Source organism: Ranitomeya imitator, chromosome 10 (assembly GCF_032444005.1).
Source record: "Ranitomeya imitator isolate aRanImi1 chromosome 10, aRanImi1.pri, whole genome shotgun sequence".
NCBI lineage: Eukaryota > Metazoa > Chordata > Amphibia > Anura > Dendrobatidae > Ranitomeya > Ranitomeya imitator.
Window position 1 is genome coordinate 41,559,787 of NC_091291.1, and position 27,463 is coordinate 41,587,249.

A 27,463-nucleotide genomic window follows, 5' to 3' on the forward strand; every position below is an offset into this window, starting at 1 on the left:
GTATTTTTTTTCCATCTTGGAACTTTAAAAACACTAAAAAAAAATGCTAGAAATGTTACAAAATTTAAAAAAAACGGCCAAAATTATATATGTAAAGGGGAACTTAAAGGGGTTCATCAGTTCCAATTTTTTTTATAGGACTCAGAATGGATTAAGAAAAAAAAAAGCTATGCTGATCAGTGAGATTACTCGACTTTCCCGTTTAGACACTTCCCAAGCCCCTTCTCTATTTTCTACTTTCTGCCATCCAGGAAATGAGTGCCCAGCCAATCAGCGGCTCTAGCGGTAACCTTTCTCAGCCAGTGATTGGCTGCAGCAGTCACATGTCCTTGTACTAGGAAGTTACCGTTACAACTGATAAAGGGTATCGGGCAGTGTCACAATAGGAGTAGCGGTGGATGCATGATTATTGCTTCTTTTATTTATTTTACCCTTAAAATGTCAATGTTTTATGCTAATGAAACTCATTTAAAACCCTTTAGCACATATGGGCATAACTGTACTACTTGCGCTGGGGTCCCCGCGGGTGGAGGGGGCTCAGGAACAAATCTCTCTCCCCATGCGGCAGATACCAGCTGTATTACATAGCCGGCATCTGTGTCTATCACCACAGGCCAGAGCTGAACTCCAATCACTGCTGTTAACCATTTACATGCTGCTGTCAATCTCTGACATTGACATTTAAATGACGTTGTTGTGCGGCACCAATGGGTTGTCATGGCAGCCAGGCACCTGACCTCTCATACAGCCAAATCAGATCTCCTGCTTTGCGCTGAGGAGAGGCAAAACCCCGAAACACACATTTGCAAAATTAGATTCTGGCTTTTATCCGACCGAAGTCATGCAGCCAAGCTCGTTAAGGATATGATCCAATAGGCAGCACCGAGTTCTACTCCTCTTCCTCTCTAAAGAAGCAATTTGCATATGAAAATATTAACAAACACCTACTCACCTTCCACGCCCCACATGTCCCCTGTACTGCTGACCTGCTCCCTCGTCAGGCTCCTCTCCTTTCTTTTGGAAATTGATTGGCTGCAGCAGTCAGGCGCCGACAATGCCAGAAGATAAGGAGAGGAGACCGTCAGAGGACCCAGCCAGCAGGAGAGGGTCGTGGAGGGGGATCGGCAGGTGGGTAGGTGTTTTTTTGTGGTGGCATACCCCTATATCAGCACCATCTGAAGTTCCCGCATACCCTGACTTTGTCCATTTGTCTATATTTTCTTCCTGAAGCTGCCAATTATTTCCCTGCTATATAAATAATTTATAGTTATAATTATAATGCACTTCAGGAAATGTTATATTTTAGATCCTCCATGTTCGCCGCCAGTGACAGTAGTTTTCGAGATAACCGTATTATTAGTTTGTCATACAAGCTGCCCCGGAATATAATTGCATCCTTTAGTATTGTAAAAGCTTAACATGTCTGCAAACGATCCAATTATATGTCCCTCATTTGGCTCCTGAATGAAGCGTGTTCTCCTATGTTCATCTCACTCAATCAAGAGAGCAGGTATTTGCACGTTAATGAAATCTGCTTATTCTGTGAATATACTGGAGCCGTAAATACTCGGAATTTTACCTAGAAATCTGTATAAGCAGCATGTGAATGAGCATTTATGACTAGGTACAGATGACGTAGAGTCAGGAGGGGGAGATCCACCATATGTGCAGCCTGTGCTCCTCTATGGAGCCCCGCAGAGGCTTGCCGACTAGTGAGGAGCGCACGTGCATGTTACTCGAGTTTGCCCTGGGTGCTCGACTTGTTCGAGTCCCCACTGCCGCATGTTCAGTGCTGTTAGACAGCCACAAAACATGAGGGATTGCCTGACATACACGGGCAATCAATTCCAGAATATTTTGTGCCACGGGGGCTTGAACATGTCACTTGAGCACCCGCGATACTTGGTGCATACCTGAGCACCCGGGGCAAACTCGTCACAATTGCCGACATCTTGCAAAGAAAATAGTTCTTCATACTGTCCACTGGTTTGCATCTATTTCCCATTACTTATATGGCACCAACATATTCTACAGCACTGTACACAGAACTTAATTACCCATAAAGCCTAAATCACAGGAAGTTAAAGGGGTTGTCTGGTGAAAAGTAGTAATTTACTATCCAAAGGATGGTTGATGACTTGTTGATCGGAGGGAGTCCAACTTCTGGGAACCACAACAATCGGCAGAACAAGACTCTTTAATTTTATTAGACTGGAACGACAGTGGGCATGTGCGAATTGTCTTTTACAGTAACCTCATAGAGAATGAATGGAGGGCAGATCGGTCATCCAACCTTTCTCACCATTTTGTAACTGAAGTAAAAATTCCCCAATCTTCCAATCGGTGCCTTATCCGGCTACTAGGCCTACGCCAATCAGTATGTTATCAGCTAGCCTGCGTATAGGTATGCAACTTGTTTTCACTGGACAATCCCTTTAAGTAAATAAAACAACTAATTTGTTTTCTATTTTAAGGATCCGGACAAGCATATTTTTAATCTGCATTAATGATCCATAATTATTCATGTATTGTAGATCCATATTACTTTGACTTCATGCAAATGTGGAATTTTTTGCCCGGAAATTTAACACCGATTTAACAGATTTGGTTGTTGATTTTGATTTGCCTCAGATTTAATCCTATGAATTGTAAAGAATGAAATCCACAAAGAATTGACACACTGCGGATTTCAAAATCGGATAGTTCAGAATTGAGATATACAGTAGAAAGGTCGTGAGTAGCAAAGCAAAACTCCATTTACAATGAACTTGTCCTATGTACCTTGTAGAACAAACCCAATTATTCTGCTTTCTTTTGGCCGTTTCACTGATTTTGGAACAGTTTGTTTTTAGCACATTCCATTAGTGATCAATACAGTAGTAAATTCACTTAGGACCACTCCCACGAGGAGCAAAGCTCTTTTTTTCAGTCACAAAAAAATATAAAATTAACAGGGCTGTCCAGTGAAAACAAGTTATCACCTTCCAATGGGTAGGTGATAACTTAGTGATCGATGGGAGTTTGATCGCAGGAACCCGCACTGATTGGCAAATTCGAGAATTTTTATCACGTTCATCCCCATTTCAGGTCTGAAATCCAACCTGCTCCTCCAAACTCTATGTGGCTGCCAGGAAAAGATGAGCGCAGCCTGATTGGAAATGAATGGAGTGGCAATGCTGTTCCATTCTAACAAGGATAAAAATTCCCTGCTCTGCCAATCCGTGCAGGTACCGGTAGTCGGACCCCACCAATCAACAACTTATAACCTACCCTATAGATAGGTAATGACTTGTTTCCACCAGACAACCCATTTAACACTCACAATTTAGAAACATGTCTGTAATGAGGTTGACTTAATCCATTACTGTTAACATTATTTGACTGGATCTGTAGTGTTAGAAGAATCCCATTGATGCTGGGTCGTGGCCTTTGTCGTAGCTCCTCGTCTTGAGGTGCGCTCAGTCGGTACGACCCCTCTCTCCCTGGTTCCAACATGACCACAGGTAACTACCGCTCCTAGCTGGGACTTACTATTTAGTTGGTGACTATTGTGTCTATTATGGGATGCTAGAGTGTAGTAGTAGTTATACATATACCGTGGATCTACCATGTATTCAGCAGTACTAGGGAGTTGTTAACATGTTATGGTCACTTGTATGTTATGGTCATCTGTCATTTGACTTGTGATACATATTAGGGGTCCTACCAGTCTGTAGCTTCTGTTCCGATCCTGTATCCGTTTATTATAACGTCTCACCAGTATGTTATTCGATTTATATGTATTTTTAGATGTTTTGTAATAAAAGTTGTGGTTTTAATATTTACCTTGCGATCCAGAGTCTTCATAGTTCTCTATTGGTGTGCAGTAGCTCCTCGTCTGTCTGAGTGTTAAAGAGATTATCCGGCCTTGGGGTTAAAGTCTGTAGTCACTTGATGTGACTCGAGGCTTGTGAATCGTCACAGTGCACACTGTCAGGATTATCCAGTTTCGGGAGCTGGTTGGTGAGTGATCACAAGTATACTGTCATGTGTTGACTAGACTAGACTTCAATACAAGTGAATTGAGTGAGCCCGGATACTGCTAGTCGGAATGTGGCCGGGAGTATGCATATTGCATACACCATGCCCACCGCCACCGGAGAATCCTGACAGCATGCACATTGCGTGTTGTGAGAATTCACAAGAATGTCAAATGCATACAATGATGTTTACGGCAAAATTCAAAGATCGTAGACATCTGTAACAAGTCTATACCAACTATGAAAATGGGGTACCTACGATTTTGTAGATGGTGCGTGAGAACTTTGTAAACCTGAATGTTATGTTGGAGGCATCTGCCTTTATACACATTTATTTACATGTTGTACATAATGTGAATTGTGATGTAATTTGATTGTAACCATATATTTTTCTCGACTTTACAGGGTTGGTTAAACTAGGTGTTCACTGTATAACTGGACAGAAAGTGGCAATAAAGATTGTAAACCGAGAAAAGCTTTCAGAGTCTGTTTTAATGAAGGTAAGAGCACGATATACTTACCAATAATTATTCTTATAAATTCAAGATTTTTTTCATCTTTCGAAGTAGCAATAAAAGTCAGTTTGCTGTATGGCTAGAACTATGTCGGAGCAGATGGCCACTTTGCAACACAATCTTTAATGTAGAAACTAATAAGAGTCAAATCCTCAAACCTCACAGAAGACTTATTCTGTCATCTTCACCTTATCCCAGCATGTTTGCTCATCACTAATTTTGACGCTTCATATTTCCCAAAAAAATGCAAGTAACCTCTTTTACTTAACGGGTGCAGAAAATCTGCAACATCAAAAACTCACCAAAACGTCATCGTGGGAGCGTAGCGTCATAGGTAAATTAGATAACTTAATATTTTTTTATTGTATATGAGTGTATTTTCTTACACGCATTTTCATCACATTTTTTATCGCATTTTTTGTCTCTTGTTGGCGTGTCATGGTTTTTTCTAATACTTCTTAGTGTTTGCCTTTGACAACACTATTGATACAGTCCATGCGGACTTCATGCATTTATTACATGCGGATTTTCCTCATCGAATGCAAGATCCGTAGATAAAACTTGGCGTTTCCACAAAAGAAATTGACATGTTGCGTATTTCAAATACATATCACACATCATTAAAAATCACATGGCACAGGAACAAAAATAAGATGATGCGACTTTTCGGCCATAATAGTCCTTTTTCAGGACAGAAATACAGATAATAAAAATTAAAGAAGCTATTAATAATTTATAGTTTCCTACGTTACAGGACTCTAATTTATCCATAAAAATCAGATGCTAGACTGTGGATCCGTATGGCATCCAATTTTTTTTCCCAAAATTGTAACACAGGCAGACACCCTGGCTGAGGGTTGTTTCCGTATCCCTGGACATCCCAGAAAAATGGGGATCCTGGCTGGGTGTGTGTGCTTTTACCTTAGAAGTACGCCACTGTAGACCGCATGCTGCCGCTCAACATGGCAGACTAAGACCCCACGGAGTGGAGATAACTGAGAGACCAGAGTTCAAAAATAGACTTTACTAAACAAACTGGTGAAACGTATATACATCAGATAGCCGGCACAACACTTAAACACATCTTCCCTTGTGAAGGCCTCACACACCTAGATGTGTCGCTATGACCCATCACAACTATTCTAAGCTTCCAATTGATGTGTGCCACACGCTCCTTGGGGTCATCTTCATGACTGATCAATTCCCGTAAGGAGAACACATGTCCCAACTGGACCTTTTTTCTCTATGACCCACAAGTCTGACTACAATTCTACTACTTATCTAGTGTAGATAACGCTTGCTGTAGGCCCCCACTTGCGGATCCTTCTGCCACTTTATTCTTGTTCACACTAGAACTTGTTACCCAAATATGATCTCCCTTCTTCACACCAACACCCTTGTCAATGCAGATCTGCTGGACCATAGGTCCTTCCCTTTTCAATATTTTCCACTCACTGCCTAAAAACCAGGAAACTGAATTTCCTATGCCTACTTAAGTCTTCCCTTCTTGAGCCGGTTAACCCAGCCCACTGGTTAGCTAAGTACTAAAGGCAATAAAAGACATAAAACATTCAAAACCTGGCAATGCATTATATCACTAGAAGATCGTCAAAGGGGGGAGGAATGTCGACGGCTTCTCCACTCTTTACACACTAATGGACTTAAATGGACAAATCTCATTTGATTTACAGAAACTAATAGATGCTGCGATATATTTCACAAGCAGATTTAGTAAGTGAAGAAAATCGCTCATCTGCACTGCCCCATTGAATAACGTTGGCACAAGTGCCATTTTTTTCTCATGAATAGCACGCAGACCGAAAATATGGTTGTGGGAACGATCCCTAAGACTCATAGGAAGCTTGGAAATTCTGACTACATATGAGCTCATCCAGATACTCATCTGTTAAAACTACGTGTTCGTACATTTGGATATAGCTTACAGTATATATGCCACAGTTGCAGGGGGCCTGTAAACATATCTTGAATGGTAATCTGACCCTCATTTAACCAGAAATGGCTTATAAAAAGGGGTCTCATTATCAAGGTGTCACACAAGAAACATCTCAGGATGGGTAAAACCAGTGAGCTGTCTCAAGACCTTTGCAACCTTATTGTTGCAAAACATGCTGATGTCCTTGGTTGCAGAAACATTTATAAACTACTGAAGGTTCCACTGAGGACTGTTGGGGTTATAATCTGGAAGTGGATAGAACATCATTTCACCACAAACCACACATGACCTGGTGTTCTTGCAAGAGTTTAGACAGAGGAGTGCAAAAAATTATCAGAGGAGTTGTCAAAGAGCCAAGGACCACCGGTGGAAAGCCACAGAAATACATGGAATCAGCAGGTATAATTGTTACAAAGAAAACATGTAATTCACTCAAACTCCATAGCCTGTATGGGCACACACCATGCAAGACTCCATTGCTGAATAAAAAGAATGTTCAAGCACCTATAAACTTTGCTCAACAATATCTAGAAAAGCTTGTAAAATAATGGGAGATAGTCCGGTCAGATGAAACCAAAATTGAACTCTTTGGATGCCATAAATAAACACCATGTTTGGAGGCCAAAAAGCAGTTTATATCTCCCCAAAAACCATACCAACAGTAAAGTTTAGAGGTGGAAACATCATGGTGTGGAACTGTTATTTAACATATAGCGCTGGCAAACTTCATATAATTAAAAGAAGCATGAATAGACAAATGTACCGAGACATTCTTGGAAAAAATCTTCTGCCATCTAGCGGGATGATAGATGAAATGACTGTGGACATTTCAGCAAGACAATGATCCCATACACACAGAGAAGGAAACTCTCTGGTTTCAGAGAAAGACAATAAAGCTGCTAGAATGGTCCAGCTAATCACCTGACCTGAATCCAATAGAAAATTTATGGAAGGAGCTAAAGCTCAGAGTTCATGGAAGGAGCTCACGGGATCATCAGGATGTGAAGAGTGTTTGTGTGCAAGAATGGGCCAAAATCACATCTGAGCAATGCCTGCAACTAGTTTCTCCGTACAGGAGGCATCTGGAAGCTTCATAACCAACAAAGGCTTATGTTCAAAGTTTTAATTACATTTCAGTAAGTGTGTTCATTACGTTATTCTGTGTCATTTATCATTATTGAGCATAACTTAATTTATGGACAACTATGGTTTGATTTGCCTGTTTGGATTGGATGGATTGTTACCGACATCTGGTGGTAATTTCATGTCAATAGCACCTTTAGAAATATAGTTACTTAGATAATTGGTGACGTGTTCAATACTTATTTCACACACTGTATATAGTTTTGTGGGTAAAATACTGCAGAGAAATTCACTTTAATGTTCCACCATATCCTAGAAGCCGGCTTTGTGCTTGGTTTAAGAACTTACACTTCTGTGTGCAGTAGAGAGCCGGAGCCAGGGGCGTATGAGTTTCATTTCACTGTAAAGAGTAATTCTTTTAAATAAGGTCATATGTATAGCACTATCAATGCTGGCTTCTATAATTCGTCCCTAGGGTGAGTCACTTTATATATGCCAGGCTTTCACTCCTTGCATGTCATATGTGTGCAGCATCTCCCGCATTCACAAAACGTAGCGTTAACATTTGGAAAGGTCTGTTCTCGGCTTGATTTATATTCAAGCACTTACGTCCAAGGGGCTGGGGAGAAGTTGCATTTAAACATGTTTCCTAGTTATAACTAATATATGGAAAAATATGTCATGCTAGCACTTTTGGTGTCGAAATCAACTAACGGCATCAAAGATAATTGGCACTGCTCAAACCTTTGCCCATAGAATGAAACCACCCTTGGACTGCGATTTATTCCGCTCTGCAGCCACTATTGTGTGTCCAGTCCAATATGAAAATTTTGATGCAAGGTCCTCTCTAAGTAAAAACATTGGGTCCAATTCATCATTTGTGATTTATTGAAGTCACTATCTTTTGTCTTGTCCTCGCTGATGCTTTTTTTTGCACCAAATTTATCACACGCGACTCATGACATTTTTCAGACCCCAAATTGTCTTTTTATTTTTCCTTGGTTTTGCAGCCGTTTACCAGGAAAAGTCGCACGTTTCTCAAAATGTAGCAACGAATGCACCCTAAAAATTAGCGACCATCAAATGACTCGAACAAAGTGGGGACAGGGATGCACAAAGTTTAGCAACATTTTAACCCCTTCATGACCAAGTACGTCCTGTCCCTGCCTTTGATGTGGGTTCCGTTGCGCTTCCCGCACTTTCCTCCACACATAACAGCTGACCTGAGATCCACCCACGGCTGTTAACCAGTTAAATGTCACTGTCAATCACTGACAGCAGCCTTCAGCACACACCGGCTGGAAGCAGTTTTCTTACAAAACATTTTCTTACAAATATTAGATTTTTTTTTCACCACTTAAATAAAAAAGAACCTAGACATGTTTGGTATCTGTATACTCATACTGACCTGGAGAATTATAATGGCAGGTCAATTTTGAACATAGTAAATAGAAAACTCCAAACACTATTGTGGAATTGCACTCTTTTCACCGCACTTAGAATTTTTTCCCCAGTTTTCCAGTACAGTATATGGAAAACCAATAGTGTCGTTGAAAAGTACAACTCACCCCGCAAAACCAAGCTCTCATTCGACTATGTGGATCGAAAAATTAAAGTTATGGCTCTGGGAAAATGGGAGGAAACAACGAAAACAAAAATATCGAAAATTGAAAAAACAAATCAGCAGTCAAATATTTCCTGGGAGTCAATAGGGAGATATTAAACCCAGGTCTTTCCATCCATTAATTTGTGCTTTTATTTTTGTTTTGTGTTTTCTCACTTGTAGTTTACTTTTTAGCTTTTTTTTTCAAAATTGCGGCTTGCTCTAGATACGGTAATTTTAGGCAGTTTGGGATATTTCTCTGCTATTGTTTTTTCTTATAAAACACTAGGTTATGTTCCCACAATAAGTATTTGGTGAGTTTTTGATGTTGCAGCATTTCTGCACCAATTATGTAATTTGTATTTTTTCATTGCGTTTCAGTGTGATTTTTTTACATGCATTTGTAGGCCAGTTTCACATGTCCTCATATTTCAGGTCCGGGAAAACATGGTACCGGAGATATCCATATCCGTGTGTACTACATGCATCACACATGTGGCAACCGTGTGCTGCCCGTGTGCCGCATCAGTACCACACGGACGGCCACCAGGGAAAAAGTGCTACTGTAAGCTCTGTTCCCCTGCGTCTGGTGCTGAAGCCGGCTGTCATCCCTTCTCCCCTGCTAGGCTGGCGACCAGCGCGAGCAGGGGAGAATGAATGAAAGAAGAAAAATTACGTGGGGTTCCCCTATGTTTTTAAACCAACCCAGCAAAATTCACAGGTGCGGGCTGCTATTCTCAGGCTGGTAAGGGGCCATGGATATTGCCCCCCCCCCAGCCTAAAAACAGCATCCCGCAGCTGCCCAGAAAAGTCTGCCTTTCCAAGCGAAGCCCTCGATCTCCTATAAAAAAAAAATAAAAAAGCAACAATATACCCAGGGGTGTCAAACTGCATTCCTCGAGGGCTGCAAACAGGTCATGTTTTCAGGATTTCCTTGCATTGCACAGGTGATAATTTAATCACCTGCAGAGAATGATTCCAGCACCTTGTGCAATGCTAAGGAAATCTTGAAAACACGCATGGTTTGAGGCCCTCGAGGAATGCAGTTTGACACCCCTGAATATACCCATACCTGTCCGGCATACAGTCAGTCCCACGCCGTAATCCATGTCTGGGGAATGTACAGTTTACAACTGGGAGCGGTGCTAAAGTGACCGCTCCTGGCTGTAAACTACTGGGGAATGAATAAGACGCTGCGGGTGCAGGCTCAGTAACTAGCGATGACGTCACTGAGTCTGTGCTCCCCGCTTCTCATTCATTCCCCAGTAGTTAACAGCCTGGAGCGGTCGCGTTAGCACCGCTCCTGGTTGTAAACTGTACATTCCCCAGACATGGATTACGGCGTGGGACTGACTGTACGCCGGACAGGTATGGGTATATTGTTGCTTTTTTATTTTATTTTTTTTTCAGGAGATCAAGGGCTTCGTTTGGAATGGCTGACTAATAAAGATGGCAAAACTGTGTTTATTGTTTTATTTCATTAAAAGAGTTTATTCTTACTGTGTGGTGTTTTTATTAACCCTTTAACAACTATAGGATTAGTAATGGAGAGGTGTCTTATTGACACCCCTCCATTACTAAGCCGGCTTAATTTAATTTAATGTCACCTTACAATAGGAAGGTGACATTAACCCCTCATTACCCCACTTGCCACCGCTACAGGGCAAGTGGGAAGAACCAGGCAAAGCTCCAGAATTGACGCATCTAATAGATGCGCCTTTTCTGGGCAGCTGCGGGCTGCTGTTTCTAGGCATTTTCCCCTTGCAAACTGGGCCGGCCATTACAGTTAACCCTGTCTAAGCTAACTGGAGGCCCAGTGAGTTATAATTTGATAACATACATAAACATCAACTACATTTAACCCTTTAGAGTGTCAGGGAGAAGACCATCAACTCCACCACTCCTAAAATTGCTCAGGAGGTTAAAAAAAGTGACTTCACAGTATAGAGTAAAAGACGCTGATTGCAGTTTTCCTGAAGCTGCTTCGCCTGGGAAAACTTAGCAGCTGTGCCAGCACCTAAAGTACACTAAAGCACACGCACATAGCCTAAGCTTTGAAAACAAATGTAAACTCGTAGCAAAAACACTTAAAAATGCAAAGTCATAATATTTTACTATATTGCAATATTTGGCTACAATGGTTTTGAACAAAAAATTTGAAACATACGATTAAAAGAAGTGCAAACCTTAAAATATTGCAGATAAAATCAGCTTTATTATAAGCTAAAATATATTGTGAGAAAAATGTCTATGATGAAACTGTAAAGTTTTGATTAGTTTTTATGCCATTTTTATCATTGAAGCAAAAAATGTTGTTGAGATTTTGGAGCAGATTTTCTGCACCTAGGTTATTTATTCAATTTTATCACTTTTTTGAAGCAGTGTTTTTTTTCCCTCTTTTTGATGTGTCATGTTTTAAATAAGGGTTGGAAAGGTGAAAATAGCCAACTCACCCATAGATAGGTAAACGGGGCTCGGAACCTCGACATGGTCTTGGTGCCTTATAAATCCAGAGAAAGAATGGTCCGGCTCAATGGATGTCAGACGTCAGTTTTTTCCACGTTTCAGAAAAGTGGCCCAATTTCATCAGAGTTTGGTCCTAGTTTCATCAGTGATTTTCATCAGAGTTTGGTCCTAGTTTCATCAGTTTTTTTGTCTGATGATAGAAGAAATCGTTTCTCCACCTTCTCCACCTGCATTGGCCAGTTTTATTCACAACATAAATTAATGTGGGACATGCCTCCATTTCTTTTGCAGACAATGCAAAAAATAATAGATCACACCTGTACCAAAAAATAAGTGGCCTTATTTAGATATTGGTATTTGTTCAGTATTTTGCCTTTTAGTATTTGACACTAAATCTTCAAACATCAGTTCTGCGGAAACCAGTTACATCTTCTTAACAGTTTCACGGTTTTTCACAGCCAGAACTCATAACAATTGGATCTGTTCACATGTTCGTGTATTTTTCAACCCGAGTGGTCCACCCAAAATCCTGGAGATACTGTATGTACGACTTTGATCCATGTCTCGGCCAATGCAAGTCTATGGGTCAGTTGGACGTTGCTTGGGTGTCATCCATGTGCAGTCTGTTTTTCATGGAGTGTTACATATGAAAAGAATAGAGTTTTTTTTCCTTTTCATATACAAGAAAAACTGATGAGACTGGGATCAAACTAGGATGAAACCCTGACCAAAAATCACTCATGAAACTCGGTCAGTTTTCCTTGTACGAGAAAAAAACTGACGTCTGAGTGAGTTACTTAGTAGTGATAAACGAATGTGCTAGGAGTAGGTGTCCTCAACGCGCGCCAATAATATATTCGAGTCCTGGATGTTCAACAGCCGCAACACAGGCAGGGATTTTCTAACAAATAGGCATTACCTGCATGTGCTACGGCTGTCTAAGGCTAGTTTCACATTTGCGTTAAAAAACGCAGCGTTTTTAACGCAAACACATGTGGTGCAAAAAACGCATGTAAACACGTTCAAACGCTGCGTTTTTGCATGTGGTAAAAAAACGCGGCGTTTTGATGCATTTACATGCGTTTTTTCCTGCGTTTGCGTATTTGAAACGCATGATGAGAAGTGTGTGACAGATGCCAATCATCAAAATCAACTAGAAAACCCACTATAAACAGAAATAGCTAGGGTTAGGGTTAGGGTTAGGATCCCTAGGGTTAGGGTTAGAATCACTAGTAACCCTAGGGATCCTAACCCTAACCCTAACCCTAGGGATCCTAACCCTAACCCTAGGGATCCTAACCCTAACCCTAGGGATCCTAACCCTAACCCTTAGGGTTAGGATCCTAACCCTTAGGGTTAGGGTTAGGATCCCTAGGGTTACTAGGGATCCTAACCCTAACCCTACGGTTAGGGTTAGGATCCCTAGGGTTAGGGTTAGGATCCCTAGGGTTATGGTTAGGATCCCTAGGGTTAGGGTTGGGAGGTGGCTTATAAGTGTGTATTCTTGTGTTTTTCTATTGAAACGCATGCAAACGCATGTGCTTAAAAACGCATGCGTTTACATAGACAGCAATACTTTGTTTGCCGCAAAAAAACGCATGCGTTTTTTTTGCGGCAAAAAAACGCCGCTAGAAATTACTACAGGTTGCATTTCCGCAACAAAACGCAAGCATAGATACGACGCATGCGTCGGCAAAACGCATGCAAAAAAACGCATGCGTTTTTAATGTTAAGTATAGAAAAAAAATGCATGCTTTTTTTGCGCTAAAACAGAGCGGCAAAAAACGCAAATGTGAAACCAGCCTTACAGCGGGGACTCGAAGATATTTTATCGAGCACACCGAAGACCATCAGCACACCTTATACCAGCACATTCGCTCATCGCTTATCAGCAGGCATCTTTTCTTCTTTAGAAGTAGCAGATCGGTTTAGATGATGTCAGTCCAAAAAGTGCCCAACCTTGAAAAAGTGAAAAGACAAATTCATCGCTGCTACATGTGCATTTCATTTGGTGCTTGCCGCCAATATTGACCTTTTTGCTTTAATCCCTTTCCTGCAGGTGGAAAGAGAGATTGCAATCCTGAAGCTGATCGAACATCCCCACGTTCTCAAGCTGCATGATGTCTATGAGAATAAGAAATATTTGTAGGTATTTACAGACATTCCCTTGCTTCCACCAGTCTGCGGAGCTATGGGCATCTGTATTCCTTGGCATGAGAAGCGCATGCATTGTCTCTGCTTTAGGCAGCCTTCGCTTCTGAGCATTGCTTAGTAATCTGGATGTTATGTAAATTACATGCATCTTGCCTTTTAATGCCTTGCTGGTTTACAAAGACATATGATAACTGCTTGTTCTTCTTTTGTACGCCTTACATGAAATATTCAGAAGAATTTTTTTTGTGTGTGTGTGCGTGCAAACTCGTTTGCCAGAATTGCTGCTGGCTCAACATCTCCTATTATGTCGATAATCTAGCATGGAAATAAGGGGAAGGGGGCATGAGAATAAAATCCTAATGACTAATTGTTCTGGTTTTATCTAAAGACCATTTCGATTAAATAAACATAGAAATAAAAATAAAATTAGCCCTTAAAGGGAATGTATTGTCAGAAAATGGTGCACTGTTTAAATCAGGTTTTTATGTTACGTGTATTTTTTTTAAATCCTGATTTGTTTAAAAAAAAATAAATAAAAAAATTATATATATATATATATATATATATATATATATATATATATATATATACATATATATATATATATATATATATATAAAACCTTTGCAATTTTCACACTATCTGTTGGTGCTATTCTAGGTTTATATTTTTATTTATACTTTGATTTTTCATAAAATACACATGTACATTAGCAGCAACAGATTTACTCAGACCCAATGTTTTGCAATGAAGCATCTAATGAGCGTGTGAAAAGCTCATTGCCATATTTTTTTAATGCGTTTTTCCCATTGATTTGAATTGGTGAAAAACTCAGCAAAATTGGCATGCTGCACCTTTAAAACTGCTTCAAATCTGCAAAGAAAAAAAATAAGCAGCGAGATTTCAGGAATATCTTTCACTTTGCTGGCAAAATAAAACTGCGCTTTTTCGTTGCAAAAATATGAATGGGAAAAAACGAGGCAAAAAAGCAACGTATGAATATACCTTAAGAAATGGGATGATTATGCTAATGACATTTGGCTCAAACTCTGTCAGAGTTTGATCCGAGTGTCATTTTACTGGGATCCGATTCTCTTACAAGAAAGAATTGCAGCACATGTGTGGAGAAGATGGAAAACGTAATTTTTCCATCTTCTCCATTGTCTCTGTGAGCATACACTGGACTGCACTCAGATGACATCCGAGTGAAGTCCGATATTTTACTCGCACCCAGTATTGGACTGGGGTGTCTGGGGCCTACAGGAGGAATGGACCCTAGGGGCCCAACCTACAGCTATATGCAAATACCTGTTAGCCCTGTTGGAGCATAAATTGTAAACCACAGGCAACTTTACTGGGTGCCCCCATAACTGAGATGTACAATTATAGTAGTTTGCATTAACGGGCTTCTTTCATTAAAATACACCGATCCATGGGCTCCAAAGGATAGGGGATAACTTATTGATCGTTTGGGTCTGACCATTGGAAACCGCACTGATCGGAAGAATAGGGAACTTTTATCCCTGACGAAGGCCTCCGAAACGCGCGTAGGGGTAGGCACATGGGTGCTGTGGACTCTGACCCTTTTGTGTGCTGTTCACCATGGGATACTTCTGTAATCCGGGCTACCAGTGCCCACATGATGTAATCACTGTATAACTTGTGATGATCGCTTTGTGCTGCACTGGCAGTAGGATTCTCATTCTGTTTTTTCCTTGTTGTAATGCTCACTAGGCCACACGGTTTGTTTATCAGGTTTACATAGGTCTTCACTTCCGCAGTGTGTCATGATTACAGGCTCATATTGTTTTATGTAAAATATGGGTCCACTGCCCCCCGTGCCCCTTTTGTTGTTTCTTCCTATTGTTAGACATCCATGACTTCCCTCACCTGTATTCAAATGAACTTTTATAATTTTAATATTTAATAAAGTATTTGTACATTTTATATCTAGACTAGCAGATGGTCCCTTTCTTTCTTTGTCACATACAAGGGAGAAAAACTGCCACACTAGGACTGGACTACATATTACCACCATATAGTGATGGAATAATACCACATACCGTACAAGGGAGAAATACAGCCACACCGTGACCAACACAGATATTACCAGCATATGGGGACCAAATAATTCCATATACAATGGAGAAACACTGCCACAGTGTGACTCAACTACATATTACCACCACATAGAAATACTGCCACACCGTGACCAGACCATATATTACCACCACAGTGACCGAATAATACCACAAACAAGGAACATATACCGCCACACCATAACCAGATCACAAGTTACCACCCCATAGTGATTGAATAATACCACATACTGTACAATGGAGAAATACAGCCACACCATGACAAGACCATATATTACCACCACAGTGACCAAATAATACCACATATAAGGAACATATACCGCCACACCATGACCAGATCACATATAACCACCACATAGTGACAGAATAATACCACATACAGGGGACAAATGCCACCACACCATGATCAGACCACATATTACCACAGCATAGTAACTGAAAAATACCATATGCAGGGATAAATACCACCACACCATGACCGGACAACATATTACAACACAGTGACTGTATATTACAATACCGATCATTAAGAACAACCACAATACTAAAAACACTGTTATTACCACCGGTTACATTATACAGTGTACAGGTAATACAGTGACTCAGCAGTGATATTATACACAGGAGCTCTGTATATAGTGTACAGGTAATACAGTGATCACCAGTGACATTATACACATGAGCTCTGTATATAGTGTACAGGTAACAAACTGATTTATCAGTAATGTCTCTATATGAAGTCCTTCATCTCACTTTTCTTCTTCATCTGGCACAGTCCGCCATCACTTCTTCCAACCAGGACACATCTCTGCTGAAAATAACACACAGTTATCAATAGCTGATTGCTTCCAGAGCAAATTCCCCACTTATTCAACGACTTATACACTATGCCAGGTGAAGAAAAAAAGAAAACAGTGCCTTCCTAAACACAGTAATAAGACCCCACTTTTCTTCTCCCCGTGGAAATCAGTATTTTAAAAAGTAAATTATATTACAGCGTAATAATATGCCCTAATTGGCCCCTACATTTATTATGTCTCCCATTTGCCACCATAGAATAATGTATGTTCCTCATTTTAGCCCCCATACAGTAATTATGTCCCTTAATTTGGCCCCTTTAATTAATAATGTCCCCCATCCTCGGACGCTATGTTGCCCCATATACAGTTGTGCTCAAAAGTTTACATACCCCGGCAGAACTTTTGCTTTCTTAGTCTTTTTTCAGAGAATATGAATGATAACACCAAAACTTGTTCATCAACTTCTGTTATGTCTCTCTCTGTCCCTCAGATGGATAAGACAAACCTGTATGACTGGTTGCCTGAGGCTTTTTACAGGGACTCTAGCACGCCCCCGTCTCCACAAATTGCCACCGTGCCTCCTGGGTATAGGGCAGATCAGTAACTTGCAATTAGCTGTCCTGCCGGTCTCTGGAGCCAGGCATAAAGGACTGTTGCTCCCTCGGTGTTCCGGCTACAGGATCCTGCGCCTCAGAAGGAGGCAGCCTGTGTAGGGCAGAACTCCTTCTGGTTTCCTCTCCTTTTGCTAAGACTTCTTCTCACTCTCTACAATACAGTTCGCTGTTCGTGTCTCTTTCTTGGGAACCGCCACACGTGGGGCAGGCGCAGTTCCGTGGCCTTCTGTCTAAGCCTCTGACAGGATCCCACCCCTGTCAGGGACCAACTACCTGAGCGGAGCTCAGATAGCAACTCACTGGGTGAAGCCCAGCCAGCTTCTGACTAATTTCCTATCCAGACCACCAGTTTTACCTAATTGTGAAGAGTGCCCTAATAAATAGGAGCATAGCTATCCCTGGTGGACTGGAGTATGAAATGTGTTGTAATGTTGGTGTTACCTGGTAAAGAGATCTCCTTTATTGCCTCCAAATGTAACACCACTCCCCCCTAGAGGAGAATGATATTACTGCAACGACCAGGACCCTGGGGCGCTGCACACTCACCTTATAAATGGCACACAGGTAGGATGAGGACATTTGGAGGTCACAGACTACCAATGTGGCTGCTGGTCCAGGGTCTTTAAAATGTTTTTGAGATGTAGATATAAAAAAATCTAGAGAGATATGACAGATGAATATATTGGAAAATTACAAAATGATATTGGATCAATAGATAGCTGGCAGATACTTCATCCATGGAATAATACGGGTGCAAGCGGCAGCAATTGGCCAGGAACATTATTGACCTATATCCCACACCACCTTTTTTGCTGTGCATAGTGGTATGGAGCAGCGCAATAATAAAGCAGTGCAGTAATAGAGCAGCATAATAATAGAGCGGTGCAGTAATAGAGCGGCGTAGTAATAGAGCGGTGCAGTAATAGAGCAGCGTAGTAATAGAGCAGTGCAGTAATAGAGCGGTGCAGTAATAGAGTGGCGCAGTAATAGCGTAGCGCAGTAATAGAGCTTGACAATAATAGAACGGTGCAGTAATAGAACAGCGTAGTAATAGAGCGGTGCAGTAATAGAGCAGTGCAGTAATAGAGCAGCGTAGTAATAGAGCGGTGCAGTAATAGAGCGGCACAGTAATAGAGTGGCGCAGTAATAGAGCTGTGCAGTAATAGAGCAGCATAGTAATAGAGCGGTGCAGTAATAGAGCGGTGCAGTAATAGAGTGGCGCAGTAATAGCGTAGCGCAGTAATAGAGCTTGACAATAATAGAACGGTGCAGTAATAGAGCAGCGTAGTAATAGAGCGGTGCAGTAATAGAGCAGTGCAGTAATAGAGCAGCGTAGTAATAGAGCGGTGCAGTAATAGAGTGGCACAGTAATAGAGTGGCGCAGTAATAGAGCGGTGCAGTAATAGAGCAGTGCAGTAATAGAGCAGTGCAGTAATAGAGCGGTGCAGTAATAGAGCGGTGCAGTAATAGAGCAGTGCAGTAATAGAGCGGTGCAGTAATAGAGCGGTGCAGTAATAGAGCAGTGCAGTAATAGAGCGGTGCAGTAATAGAGCGGCACAGTAATAGAGTGGCGCAGTAATAGAGCGGTGCAGTAATAGAGCAGTGCAGTAATAGAGCAGCGTAGTAATAGAGCGGTGCAGTAATAGAGCGGCACAGTAATAGAGTGGCACAGTAATTGAGCAGTGCAGTAATAGAGCGGCACAGTAACAGAGCAGTGCAGTAATAGAGCGGCACAGTAACAGAGCAGGGCAGTAATAGAGCAGCACAATAATACATCGGCACAGTAATAGAGCGGCACAGTAACAGAGCGGCACAGTAACAGAGCAGTGCAGTAATAGAGCGGCACAGTAACAGAGCAGTGCAGTAATAGAGCAGAACAATAATACAGCGGCACAGTAATAGAGCGGCACAGTAATAGAGCGGCACAGTAATAGAGCGGCACAGTAACAGAGCAGTGCAGTAATATAGCGACACAGTAATATAGCGGTGCAGTAATATAGCGGCGCAGTAATATAGCGGCGCAGTAATAGAGCACGTCGCTTCTTCAACATTCAGTGTTTGTGCAGTATAAATACTTTCTGTCACGGCCGTTTTTTGTGTCTACTCACATTTTGCCTCCTGCATTTGTGCTGGGTTTCTTTCGGATGACATATTGCAGCATGTAAACGGCTGTGGGCCGGGGCATCTAAGGACACGGAAATGATTGCGTTATAAGTTGTGAGCATTAGCGCAGCGCGGGCATTGTGCACATCGATGTATTAGAGCTGAGGGCAATGTGATGCATTCTGATACGGCAATAATGTGACTTCTATGGTTATGTGTTGGACGTCTTCAGATTTCTCTGCCTCTGGAGTCTTCGAACAATAAGGGGATGTACACACGACGTTGTTTAGATGCTGATGCCTCTTTTTGGCATTTTATTGGACGGGTTTTGCCGCTGGCCTTTTTTTAGGTGGGCTTATTAACTCCTTAATAACAGACCGGTCAGTTCATTAAAAACCGGTTAAAAGACGATCATCTGCCTGAAGCAGGTCATTTTTACATAGAAATGAAAATGTTCATTCTTTTTAACATCTACTGAGCGTATCCGCCGGAAAAAGCGACATGTGAACATTCCCTTAGGGGATGTATAGGCAAATAGTTTAAAGGCCAATTCTCTAATGTTACTAAAGTCAGTTGACAGTAGGAAACAAACATCAAACTACTGACCAACAACCTGCGTCTACCGTCAGACAATTTACTGAAATATACAATTTCCCATTCCCATTCATTCACTTCCACTGCAAAAGTGACGATGTCCGACATTTTTATGTGTGAATTGATATTTAAGCAAATCCAGAATTCTACTTATAGTATTAGTACTCCTTGGCAATTTTGATGTGAAACAGTCATTCTAAACTACCGTTTTTTCCGGCGTATAAGATGACTTTTTAACCCCTGAAAATCTTCTTAAAAGTTTGGGGGTCGTCTTATACACCGGGTATCGTTTTGTACGCCGGGTGTATATGGTGGGTGGGGGGAGAGTGGTCCCGATGATGGAGGGGGCGTCTCACAAGAAAGTGTGAGTGGAGTATGCCCCATTACCTCACATTGTAGCTGCAGCCAGCGTCAGCGTGGGGTGCTGGGGAGTGGCGGCGGCTGCTCCTCTTTGTGCTGCGTGGGTGCTGTGGGGCGGCGGTTCCTCTTGGTACAGCGTCGGGGCTCTGTGCTGTGGGGCGGCAGCGGCGGCGTATCTTCACGCAGAGTCAGTCGGGGCTCCTCCGGCATCTCCTGAAAGCCCGGAGGCGCCGGCAGCTCCATTGCTGCGATGCGGTGGCCTCCGGGAAAATGGCCGCTGGGGGCGGCGCATGCTCAGATTCAGATCTCGTCCCGAGATCTTGGGAGACGAGATCTGAATCTGAGCATGCGCCGCTCCCAGCAATGGAGCTGCCGGCGCCTCCAGGCTTTCAGGAGATGCCGGATGAGCCCCGACTGACTCTGCGTGAAGATACGCCGCCACTGCCGCCCCACAGCACAGAGCCCCGATGCTGCACGAAGAGGAGCCGCCGCCCCACAGCACCCACGTGGCACAAAGAGGAGCAGCCGCCGCCCCTCCCCAGCACCCCACGCTGACGCTGGCTGCAGCTACAATGTGAGGTAATGGGGCATACTCCACTCACACTTTCCTGTGAGATGCCCCCTCCGTCATCGGGACCACTCCCCCCCCCCAAAAAGGCACATTAGTCACCGGCCCTATAAGACGACATACAGCGTATAAGACCACCCCCGACTTTTATGAAGATTTTATATTTTACCTGGAAAAGTTGGGGGGTCGTCTTATACGCCCAGTCGTCTTATACGCCGGAAAATCCGGTAGTTTAATTACCAAGCCCGACTTCAATATTTCTCTACAGGGACTATGTCACAAGTCTTGTCTTCCAGTTTAGCGACTGTTTCCATCAAAGGGGTTGTCCACCTCTGGGGCAATTTTTTTTATGCTTAAATGCAAATATTTGGAGCTAAAAATAATGCTTACAATTCGGTTTCATCCAAAATGTTGCCTCCTTTTGCGTTTACAGGCTATTTGTTTCCTGACACATTTGACCTTGATGTAGTATGTAGTCATAAAACCTTGATGTGGTCTGTAGTCATAATACTTTGATGCAGTCCGTAATCATAATGCCTTGATATTGTCTGTAGTCATAAAACCTTGTTGTGGTCTGTAGTAATAAAACCTTGATATTGTCTGTAGTCATAAAACCTTGTTGTGGTCTGTAGTCATAAAACCTTGATATTGTCTGTAGTCATAAAACCTTGATGTGATGTATAGTCAGAAAACCTTGATGTGGTGTATAGTCAGAAAACCTTGATATTTTCTGTAGTCATAAAACCTTGATGTGGTCTGTAGTCAGAAAACCTTGATGTGGTCTGTAGACAGAAAACCTTGACGTGGTCTGTAGTCAGAAAACCTTGATATGGTCTGTAGTCATAAAACCTTGATGTGGTGTATAGTCAGAAAACCTTGATATTGTCTGTAGTCATAAAACCTTCATGTGGTCTGTAGTCATAAAACCTTCATGTGGTCTGTAGTCATAAAACCTTCATGTGGTCTGTAGTCATAAAACCTTGATATGGTCTGTAGTCATAAAACCTTGATGTGGTCTGTAGTCATAAAAACTTGATATGGTCTGTAGTCATAAAACCGTCATGTGGTCTGTAGTCATAAAACCTTGATGTGGTCTGTAGTCATAAAACCTTGATATGGTCTGTAGTCATAAAACCTTGATGTGGTATGTAGTCATAAAAACTTGATGTGGTCTGTAATCATAAAACCTTGATGTGGTATGTAGTCATAAAAACTTGATGTGGTCTGTAGTCATAAAACCTTGATGTGGTTTGTAGTCATAAAACCTTGATGACTTAGTCTTAGAGCTTAGAAATACACAGGTAAAAGAGTGATAAACTCTGTCAGACCATCTTAGAGGTGTGACTGATGGATTCTCAGTTCAAGGGAACCTGACAGCTGATACATGCTGCCCGATCCACAGGTAGCATGTACCTGCAATGGCTGTATGATTTCAGCCAGGAAAGATGGGGGCTGGAACAAAGCGCAGCTGGGAGGAGGCCCCCCATGACTGCTTTGAGCCGGGCGGTCTTTTTAAATAATGCTGCGGCTGGGGATAGGAGAATGGAAAGGGGGGGAGGGGTTTAGAAGGGGGAGGTAGTAGGGAAAGTGCGGGAAAACCGCCATTCCCTACCTTAATTCAGGAGAAGGAAGACGTGCAGGATGGTGTCGGCGGATTCAATGATGTCCCAGCTGAGAGAGATGGCCAGGTCCAGGAGAGGGCTGGCTTGAGGCCCAGCTGGCCTCCATCATCGGTGCTGCGGGAGGATCCGGGCAGAGATCACGGGGCAGGAGGACCAGGCCCCCAGAGAGACTATCCCCCGAAGTCCCGGCGCGTGGCAGGCGCAGGCTCCGGAGCCCCTCCAGGGACCCTGCGGGCGGTGAGTCCGGCGGCGCTGCCCCTCCGGTCGCTCCCGCTCCGGCAGGAATCCAAGTACCCGGCCTGCAGGCGCCGGGAGTCGGGCCCAAGACACTGCCGGACCGGAAGTGCGGCCTGCGCGATCCAGGCAGAGCGCAGCCGCAGCTTCCCCAGCTCCTGTCAGGTCTCCTGCTCCCAGGGGACGCGCGGCCGCCGCTCCACCGGCTTCTCCTGCTGTGCCGGTGTCCAGAGGGAGAGCGGCCGCCGCTCCCCCTGCCCCCAGCAGATCCACAGCGCCCAGGGGGCGCGCAGCGGCAGGAAGAGGAAGAGCAGCGCTGCCAGGAGGAGCAGCACAGCCAGGTAGAGCGGCACAGCCAGGAGGAGCAGCGCGGCTAGGAGGAGCAGCACGGCCAGGAAGAGCAGCAGCAGCAGCCAGTAATCCGGACCCTTTACCGGCGGCAGGCACCCACAGCCCATCACCTCCCAGGGTGCCTGCTGGGATGACCACGAGGAGTACACAGGCGGCGGACGGTCAGCGGTCGGGGGATCTTATACGTCCCGCTTGTACGGAACGGCGCAGCGGAGGGAGAGATGCAGGCAGCAGTGTCGAGCTGCCTGCTCGGGAGCGAAAAATGTTACACGACCGGGCGGGCTCGCCCGGGTTGGAACGCGGGGATCGGTCGAGGTCGCCCAGGAGGTCTCCGGAGCACAGAGCAGCATTTACCCGTTACTCATCGGTCGGTGAGGTGGCGGGGGAGATTGACCACGGACGGAGGAGTGGGTCGGTACAGCAGCTACAGCACCTGGTGACGAGGAGGCCAGGGGCGCGGGCCTGGGGCAGAGAGGGCTAGCGGCGCAGCAGTTCCAACACGCTCGGGTCCCCCCTGGTGACGAGGAGGCCAGGGGCGCGGGCCCAGGGCATCGACGCGGTGAGGAGGTGTCGGAGTCCAGCGGTGATCGTCAAGGGAGGTCGGAGCGACAGGAATCCGGAGGTCCGGCTGGCGGGGACACAGCACCCGCGCAGCGTTGTGAGTATGAGTCTATGTCTGGTTTGTCGCCCGCAGGGGCCGGGTTGCAGGAAGTTAGGGGAGGTCGGGTGGCGGTGTGTGAGGAACGGCAGAGGAGTGGGCCGATTGTGGCAGAGGTGCCAGGTATGCAGGACTTATTGCAGGGTATGTCGCAAATTTTGCGTAGATTGGAGGGGGGGTCGGCAGCTGGGGTTGCCGCATCGCCGGTGGAGGCGTGGTTGGCTGGGCGAGGGGTGGTACCCCCGTCGGGAAGTGGGTTGGTAAGCCCTAGTCGGGTATTGGAGGTGGCATCGGCAGGTGTATCGGTTTCGGTTCAGACAGAGAAGGAGAAAGGCGATACGGTCAAATTAGATGACAGAGCGAAAGGGGAAGTTTATGTGTGCTTTGAAGGGCCGTTGGGAGCGCATTTAAAAAAGGAGGTGAAGGAGAAAATTTGGAGAGACGAGTATGTGGAAATTTTTTCCCTGCTTCCGTTGGAGAAGTTTAACTTGGATAAAGGGAAAAAAGACGATAGCAAAAAGGAGGAGGAAGAAAAGCGGAGGTGGCGGTTAATTCCGCAGACATTTGTGAATTGGTTACAGGCATTCGCAATATTGGCGAGCGTAGTGGGGGAGAAAGTGCCCGAGAATTGCTCGGGTCTGTTTTGCTATCTGGACTCGATTGGGGAGGCGCATCATACATACGGCGGTCAGACGTGGCTGCGGTATGATGAGCAGTTTAGGCAGAGAAAGGCGGTGAGGCCGGAAATTAGGTGGGACCAGAAGGATATAGGCCTTTGGCTGAAGGTTATGGCCCCAGCTAGACATGGGCAGTCCTTTCATGGGTCCGGGGGTGGTGGCAGCCAGCAGGCGGGACACGGAAGCAGAAGTCAGGGTGCACAGGTAGCAAAGGAGAAGTCTGGAACCTGCTGGCAGTTTAATGACGGGCAGTGTAAATACGGTAACACCTGTAAATTTAAGCACGTGTGTTCCCACTGTAATGGAAGTTCACACGGGGCTTCAAAGTGTTTCAGGAAAGGGAAAGGAAAGCCAGTTGTGGGTGCCGGTCAAGGGGGAGAGCCCGGTGAGGCTTCACGAGATGGCCCCCTTTCTAAATAGGTACCCTGATCAGGTGAAGGCAGGTATTATTTTTAATGGTTTTGCGGATGGTTTTAGGATTCCTCCCCCGAGTCACGAGGTTCCTTTTTCAATTAAGAATTTGCGGTCGGCAATGTTGCATGCCGAGGTGGTTGATGTTAAACTCAAGAAAGAAGTGGAGTTGGGAAGGATGTCTGGGCTGTTTTTGAACCCGCCGACTGAGGGTATGGTGGTTTCCCCTTTGGGGGTGGTGCCTAAGAAAGAGCCGAATAAATTTCGGTTGATTCAACATTTGTCGTATCCAAAGGGTCGGTCGGTAAATGATGGCATCGCCCAAGAGCTGTGCTCTGTTGAGTATACATCATTCGATGCAGCGGTACAGTGGGTGAGAAGGCATGGCCCGGGGGCGCTGTTGGCAAAGACTGATATTGAATCGGCCTTCCGGTTGCTTCCGGTGCATCCGGACAGTGTTCCGTTGTTAGGTTGCTTTTGGAATGGTGGTTACTATTTGGACAGATGTTTGCCAATGGGTAGCGCCATTTCTTGTTCATTGTTTGAGACATTTAGTACTTTTCTGGAGTGGGTGGTTAGGGACGTGGCGGGAGTTCAGTCGGTTATCCATTATTTGGATGATTTTTTGTTTATTGGGCCGCCTGATTCAGCAGTGTGTCGTAATACGTTAACGGCTATGTTTTGGGTAGCAGAGCTTTTTGGAGTTCCATTAGCGGCGGATAAGACGGAAGGTCCCACCACGGTGTTGAGTTTTTTGGGAATTTTAATTGACTCCGAGAGAATGGAGTGTCGATTGCCGGAGGATAAGTTGGCCATGCTGCAGCAGGAGGTTGATAGAGCTAGAAGGAGGAGGAAGCTGACTTTGAAAGAGTTGCAGTCTCTCTTGGGTAGATTGAATTTTGCATGTCGGATCATACCCATGGGCAGGATATTTTGTCGCAGGTTGTCGGTCGCAACAGCAGGTGTGAAAGAGCCGCATCATTTTGTTCGCCTGAGCAAGGAACACAAAGACGACTTGCTAGTGTGGCAACGTTTCTTGTGCAATTACAACGGGCGGTCGTTGATTCAGCAGGAGGTCTTAACAAACTTTGATTGCGAGATTTATACGGATGCAGCCGGTTCGGCTGGTTACGGGGCCTATTGCGGTGGTCGTTGGTAGGCCGGACGGTGGCCGGGCCAGTGGAGGGAGTTGGGCCTTACAAAAAATCTGGTTTTGCTGGAATTGTTTCCCATCGTGGTGGCGGTTTCCATTTGGGGTGAAATGTTTGCTAACAGGAGGATTCATTTTCATTGCGACAACATGAGCGTCGTGTCGGTGATGAACAGTTTATCGGCCTCATCCCCCCCGGTGATTAAGTTGGTGAGGGAGTTGGTTTTCCGGTGCTTGGAGCTGAATGCTTGTATTTCGGCTGTGCATGTGCCGGGTATGCAGAACTCAATAGCCGATGCATTGTCTCGTTTCCAGTGGGACCGTTTTCGGGAATTGGCGCCGGACGCGGAGATCTCGGGAGAGGAATGCCCTTTGCATCTTTGGAGCGTGATTATCGACGAGCGGGCCGGTTGATTCGGGAGTTTGTGACGAGTCAAACCTGGGCATCATACGAAGCCTCTTGGAGGGTATGGCAAAGTTGGTTGTCGGTGTGGGGCCAGTTGGTGTCTGACGAAGATAGGATGTTGGCGGTGTTATTCTTGATCGGTAAGGCGGCCGAGGAAGGTTGGTCGATTTCGAAGGTAAACAAATTTGTTGCTGGATTGGCTTTTGCTTTTAAGTTGCAGGGGTTGGTGGACGCGACAAAGCATTTTTTGGTCAGACAAGCACTTAGGGGTTTTAGAAGAGGCAATCAGTCGATTGACCGTCGCCGCCCCATTTCGTTTAGCCTTTTGGAACGGTTGGGCGGAGTTTTGGAGATTATTTGTGGTTCGAGTTTTGAGTTGGCGTTATTTCGTCTCGCTTTTTCATTAGCATTTTTTGGGGCATTGCGTGTTGGGGAGCTGGTGTCGAGTTCCAGAGTTCGAGCAGGGGGTTTGTTGGCGGAGGACGTGGAAGTCTGGACGGGGGGTATCGTTTTTTGGATTCGGCGTTCAAAGACTGACCAAATTGGGAGAGGAAAACGTGTGGTGCTGGGGAGGGTTAACGGGTCTATGATGTGCCCTAGAGGTTGTCTGGAAGCATACTGGCAGTTATGGTCAGGCAGATCTGGCCCTTTGTTGTGTCACGTAGAGGGGTCCTTTTTGTCACGCTTTCAGTTCATTGCGGTGTTAAGAAGGGGCTTGCAGGAGTTGGGCCTTTCTCCGGATTTGTTTGGGTCGCATTCATTTCGTATCGGGGCGGCATCAGAAGCGGATAGTTTGGGTTTGGGCACGGAAGACATTTGTAGAATTGGCAGGTGGACTTCCAATCGTTACTTAAGTTACGTCCGTCATTAATTTAGTGGTGTGATTATGATTTTGTATTTGACCCCAGTGTTTTTTATTCATGCATCTTGTTGCAGGTGTGTCCCCTTACTTAGCCTGGATCTTCGGACATTCATTCGCTCATTGGGGGGCGCTGCGGGCCGAGGTCAGGCCGGACGGTAGG

General features: G+C 44.4%; 1 protein-coding gene across 6 annotated transcripts in view; it reads left to right on the plus strand.

Moving 5' to 3' along the window:
• LOC138651843 (serine/threonine-protein kinase BRSK2-like) overlaps positions 1-27,463 on the plus strand; it is a 341,472-nt gene that overhangs the window by 162,481 nt on the left and 151,528 nt on the right. For 4 of the 6 annotated variants that reach the window (XM_069742385.1, XM_069742384.1, XM_069742381.1 and 1 more), the window contains exons 2-3: positions 4,425-4,519; positions 13,700-13,785. In XM_069742385.1, coding sequence (XP_069598486.1) covers positions 4,425-4,519; positions 13,700-13,785 — 181 coding nt within the window. Of the gene's footprint in view, positions 1-4,424; positions 4,520-13,699; positions 13,790-27,463 lie in introns of those variants that run through there. The other 2 variants (XM_069742386.1, XM_069742383.1) reach the window with 2 other exon arrangements.